At 42.2% G+C, this 5,789-nt stretch overlaps 1 protein-coding gene across 1 annotated transcript; it reads left to right on the top strand.

Moving 5' to 3' along the window:
* The first annotated feature begins 274 nt into the window (after positions 1 to 274).
* On the top strand, positions 275 to 4,685 carry Tomm7 (translocase of outer mitochondrial membrane 7). Its single transcript, XM_021163743.2, has 3 exons — positions 275 to 447; positions 2,822 to 2,870; positions 4,509 to 4,685. The coding sequence occupies exons 1-3, from the start codon at positions 345 to 347 to the stop codon at positions 4,522 to 4,524; spliced, it is 168 nt and encodes a 55-aa protein (XP_021019402.1). The 5' UTR covers positions 275 to 344; the 3' UTR covers positions 4,525 to 4,685.
* Positions 4,686 to 5,789: the final 1,104 nt, after the last annotated feature.

Raw genomic sequence — 5,789 nt, 5'->3', positions numbered from 1 at the left:
CTTGAATCCCAGCACTCAAGACTCAGATGCAGTAGCAGCTCCATGGGTTCAAGGGCAGCAAAGTCTTAAACAGGGAGCTCCCATTTGGAGAGACAATTCCCGCCCCGCCCCTCCAGGAAAAGCCGGATTCGTCCCAACAATAAAACAACAAAACAAGGCGGGAGCAGTGAACCCGCAAGGCGGAGCTAGGTTGCTGGAAGGCGACGGATTACGGCCTCTGTCGGCGATGCCTCACGACTCCTGCCGTAAAGGCCCCACGTGACGCATGCGCAGCTCCTCTCCCTTCCGGAATCCGGACGCGGTGGTGGTTGTTGGGCTCCTCGTTCCGCTGGTCCGTCGTCGCCATGGTGAAGCTGAGCAAAGAAGCCAAACAGAGGCTGCAGCAGCTCTTCAAGGGCGGCCAGTTTGCCATCCGCTGGGGCTTTATTCCTCTCGTGATTTACCTGGGTCAGTGATGGAAGAATTTGGGAGGAGCCGCAGGGCAGGGGTTGGTGGGGTCTGAGTCTCCTTTTTGCCATCCGGGGCTAGGAAATTAAACCGGGCCTCCGCGTTGTCCACGATTTCCGAGGCTGTCTGCCCGGGCTCGAGAAACCATCTTCGAGTTCCTTTTAGCTATTTGAGTAGTGTTTAACCAGTCACACAACCCCTTATGTTCCCTACTTAAATCTGTAAAATAAAAGCAAGGCCTTTCAAGATTGGTTTTAGGTTTATATGACTCCTAAAGAAAGATTAATCCTCTATTTGACTTTTAGAACGTTTCCCTCCTGTAAGTTAGCCTAAATGGGAAGACGGTAACCAGGTTAAAAGGTCACTGCCTAAAAGCATGATTGTGACCGTTGGATGCCTACGTTTTTCTTGTGTAATGAAGGATTTCGGTGATTTTTTTTTTTCTCCCAAAAGTTACAGACCCCATTTTGCAGGGAAAGAAACAGAGCCATAAAGTTGTACTTTCCTTGCCCAAGTGTCCAGGCAAATATTCTCACCTAGGGCTACACTCTGGAATTTGTTCTGTTCCTGGTTGAGTAGTTGTACAATATTTTATCTTAATTGCCTTATTCATCCCGTAAGGTAAACAGCAGAGGATTTTTAGCTCCAGGTCTCAGAGCTCTAATATGGAATCTGGCGTTTCTCATTAAAGCAGGACCCTCACAAGGTGCTGCTTCTGGTTTGTTTTACATGACTTGCATTATATAAGATAAAATACATTCCTTTGTAGTCTTGGCAGAGCCTTTAACTAGGCTGGACATTTCTCCAGGCAGCTGTTGTACCTGTGAGAAGTATGTGAGCTATGATAACCTGGATATTTTGATAAGACTTAAGTATTTTTCTTGGTGTTCCTAAGTATTACTGATGAGACAGTGCCTCATGTAGCTCAAGCTAGCCTTGAACTCCTGATTCTCTTTTTCCCTACCTTTCCAGTGTTTGAATTACAGGCCTGCACCATCACATACAGCTCTTTTCTCCTCTATTTTGAAAGAAAAGAAAATCTCAGACAGTGATATTATATAGGTATCAGATAAATAATTGTGACAGCTTACTTTTTTTGTTTGGTTGGTTGGTTGGTTGGTTGGTTTTTTGAGACAGGGTTTCTCTGTACAGCCCTGGCTGTCCTGGAACTCACTTTGTAGACCAGGCTGGCCTTGAACTCAGAAATCTGCCTGCCTCTGCCTCCCGAGTGCTGGGATTAAAGGCGTGCGCCACTACCCACTGCTGGCTCTACTTTTGTAGGCCGGATTGTCCATACAGTTCTTTGAGTCCCCCTCCATTTTCATAGTTTGCCTGTAGATGAGGCTGGCTGAACTTGCAATTCAGCCTCATCTCCGGTGTAGTTGGAATTACAGGTGCACTAGGCTCTTCTTTTGAGATACACCTCCGCCCCCACCACCGCCAGATGAGCCCCTTTCATGCAGCCTAGGCTGGCTTGGCTGTAATCTCAAGTTCCTCCTGCCTTCAACTTCTGAATAATGTGTTAAAGTTGTGCACAACTATGTCGATAACTAGAAGCTTTAGCTACTTGTCAGAATCTTGGGTCTGAGAACTGGATGCTTCACATTGGTTCCTTTCCTGGGACTTGTCATGGCATCCAGTAGGGGATTTAAGATTGATGCTGATAGGGCTGCCCTCCCAGCACTTCTGTGTGTGTGCCTGACCCAGACTTTTAACTTCTACCAGTGTCAGAAACCAGCAGTTGTTGCTTGAAAGTAGGATAAAATTCAGATCCCTCACGGTTGTGGTGTGTGGCTTTTTTCTTATCAAACTTGGGATTCCTAAGTGCTAGTTACTGTGCTCATCCCTCACAGTTCTTAACATTCTTAATGTTAATCATTTATTCAGGAAATTAGTGTGTGTGTGTATCAACAGAGTTTAAATTGTATTTAAATAGTAAAGGTATATTGCTCTAAATAGATAGATAAATAATATTGAATTATTTTCCCTCCTTTTCTATCTTGAGGCTTGCTTTATCAAGAGAGTAGTTTGTGGAAGATAAAGTAAGATATCCTCAATTACTCTTTCAGAAAAGGTGTCATTTTCCTCTTTCTTTAAGCATTTTGGAGTTTTCCAATGTGATTTGGGACTTGTAATGGTCTTGAGTGGCTGTAAAAGTAAGCCATGCTAAGATGATCTGCTAACTGCACAGTGGAAACAACTGTCCTTTCTGATGAACGAATGGTCGTGGTTGCTGCTCTACTTTCTGGTGGAAACTAGAAACCTTCAGCAGCACAAGTCAGCTGAGACTGGTGTCCCAGATTGGACTGTAGACATTTTGTATGCTGGACTTGTAATTGTTTCATTTGAAAGTTCTTATTTTTTTTTCCTTCAGGATTTACAAGGGGTGCAGATCCTGGAATGCCTGAACCGTCAGTTTTAAGGTAATGCTCTTGAATATCAACATTTGAAGACGGATGCTCATATATTAATTGGTATTAAGTCACTGGGAAGTGGATGGGTTGTTAGAAGTATTGTGGTCTAGCCTAGCTTGTATTAATTATTGTGTAGCTGCTTTCCTTTCTTCCTCCCACCTTAAAAATCTACTTACTATGTTATAATCATAATGATACACATTTTTTAAAGAAAAGAATTAATTTATCCCCTATGCCATGAAAGGGTAAACTTGTATATCTAATGCTAACATAGAATTTTGCTCTTTTCACTTAAAATTAGAATTGATAATATATCCCACTCAGAGACATGCCACCACAGTCTAACTTCCTATAAGACTTCTTCTCTTAAAGGTTCTATCTGCTTCCAGTATTTTATAGGCTGGTTTTGGTTTTTTTGTCTGTTTTTGGTTTTTTCGAGACAGTGTTTCTCTGTGTAGCCCTGACTGTGCTGACGTATGAGGCACATAGCACCCAGCTAAGACATAAGTAAGATGAGCATCGTTTCTGTTATTTGTGTTAGACCGAGGAAGGTTGTCTTTTTTTCTTTATCTTGGGTGTTTACTCCATTGAGAAAGAAATCTTAATAGCTGAAGAGTTTGCTTTCATCTCTTAGCTGTATATAAAAATACTTGGACTCACTGGGAGACCTTTATATCTGATACATAATGGCGAATGTATGCTGTGTTTTCTAAACATAGAAAGGCCTGGATGGCCTTTAAGGATAAACTATAGAGAGCCTTGGCACAAAGTCACATTTTTAATCAGTAAGATTGAGACATGAAACATGTCTCTTCTGTATTTTTTTCTTTCTTTCTTTTTTTTTTTTTTTGTTTTTGTTGTTGTTGTTTTTGTTTTCTGAGACAGAATTTCTCTGTATAGCCCTGGCTGTCCTGGCACTCACTCTGTAGACCAGACTGGCCTCGAACTCAGAAATCCGCCTGCCTCTGCCTCCCGAGTGCTGGGATTAAAGGCGTGCACCACCACCGCCCGGCACATGTCTCATTTCTTTCTTGGATCCTGGTGCCCTCCCTTTAACAAATGCTGTGGCAATCTGTCCCCCTTCCTGGATTAAAGATTCTGGATGGGAGTTAGCATAAGTGCAAATAGTGGCTGATTGCTCCCAGGGATGTGGGTGGGCCAAGGTGGCCCTTAGGTCAAAGTCACTCTTCCTTGATTGTGTAGCCATTTTCCTGTCAGATTTGGGGTAGTTTGAAGCAGGACTGGTAACTGGAGTGTGGGCTTTCCAGTCTCATTCAAAATACTCAGTGAAAGGGTGTTTGTTATGTCATTGACGCTTTATGTAGTAGTAATACAGTTTTACTTCAGTTCCCTGGTCATTTACGCTAATGAAAGTCAGTGTTTATCTTTTGGTTGACTTCATTTTATATTTTACTAAAATTTTCCTTTTCTCAAGGTAACCACATTTAAAAGTAACAACTGTATTTCTATGTTTGATTTTTGGGTTTTTTTTTATTTTTTTAATTTGTCTGCTTATGGATTCTTCTCCTCTAGTAACTGAGTTTAATAGAGAAACAACCGTGAATGTGTGAGACCTGGTTCCTCAGCTGTGTGTAGAAAGTTTTTGTTTCCAAGTTAATTTAATTTTCCTCTTCACAAATGTTTTAGCCTACTTTGGGGATAAAGGACTGTTTGGTCATCTGGATTTGGACGCGATCCAACATGGAAGGTGTATACTCCAGCTGGACAAGAAAGGAGACGTCATTTCAACACTTCTGTGGCAGAGTGGAGGAGCCTATATTGACTTATGATAGACTATCAAAATAAATATTTTTAACAATGTAATATTTTGCCTTTCATACTTTTTGAAACCTTGTGTGTCTCTCTCTTGGTATGTGTGTTTATATTATATTGTACCAGTGTGGAAGTAAGAGGACAAACTACTGCAGAAATTTGTTCTCTCCTTCTACCATGTGGTCTGGGGAGGTAACTTGGCAGCAAATGTTTTGACCCACTGAAGCTATCTGTCTGGTCTGCCTTGATCTTCTTGGATTAAGTATGCTGGGACTAATAGCTGAGGTTCGAGCCTTTTATTACATCTTTCTTTAGAACAGAAAATCTATGTGTGTGCTTGAGTACTGTAGCCTTAAAAGTAAAAACCTTTCCAAGAGAGTTCCTGGTTGGTCATTTGTCAGGTGCAGTTCCCTTTTGCAGATCATCAGCCTCAGTCCAAGTCGGGAGAGGGGGGGAATGTCAGTTTTTGACAGCCTGGATGCTCCACTGCACTGACATGAAGCTAACTGTAAGAGATGACGGTTTAGTGTCTGCACTGCTAGGGGATGGGAATAGTGTTGGGGATTGGGCTTAATTTATTTGTAGATTAAATGAGTCTAGAATTTTCTTCAGGTGTAAGCAAAGTAGAGCTGGCTTTGGCCGAGGCTCAATACAGCACTTTCTCCCAGTAGAAGAAAAGACAGCTAATGGATTGAGTCATGTCTTTCACTGCTTTCCTGGGACTTTCTGTATTTTGTTTTGGCCTTAAAAAAAAACTGTTTAGCATCAGTTTATCAGTGTAGTCCTAGCAGTTGTGGGACTCTGTGACCATCTCTCCGTCACATGTGCTTTCCCTCCTGCGTGTTGGGATTAAAGGAGTGTACCACCACACCTGGCTCATTTTGACCTGGTGGTGGTGGTGGTTGTTTTTAAGAATCTTGCTGAGTAGCTCAGACTGGCCTTCACCTCACTGAAGCCTGCTTTATTGTTTAGCTTTTTCATTTACTTACTTAGAAGTTGTAATTACCAATGGAGGAGCTAGAGAAAGTACCCAAGGAGCTAAAGGGAACTGCAACCCCATAGGTGGAACATTATTATGAACTAACCAGTACCCCAGAGCTCTTGACTCTAGCTGCATTTGTATCAAAAGATGGCCTAGTCGGCCATCACTGGAAA

Source organism: Mus caroli, chromosome 5, assembly GCF_900094665.2.
Source record: "Mus caroli chromosome 5, CAROLI_EIJ_v1.1, whole genome shotgun sequence".
Lineage (NCBI taxonomy): Eukaryota > Metazoa > Chordata > Mammalia > Rodentia > Muridae > Mus > Mus caroli.
The sequence above is the reverse complement of the archived record's forward strand: the minus strand, read 5'-3'. Positions and strand labels throughout refer to the sequence as shown.

Bases quoted from the DNA above. Each gene is read 5' to 3' on its own strand.
- Tomm7 (XM_021163743.2), top strand. From the start codon at position 345: ATGGTGAAGCTGAGCAAAGAAGCCAAACAGAGGCTGCAGCAGCTCTTC. The intron at 448-2,821 runs GTCAGTGATGGA...TTTTTCCTTCAG, and splicing joins TCCTCTCGTGATTTACCTGG to GATTTACAAGGGGTGCAGAT.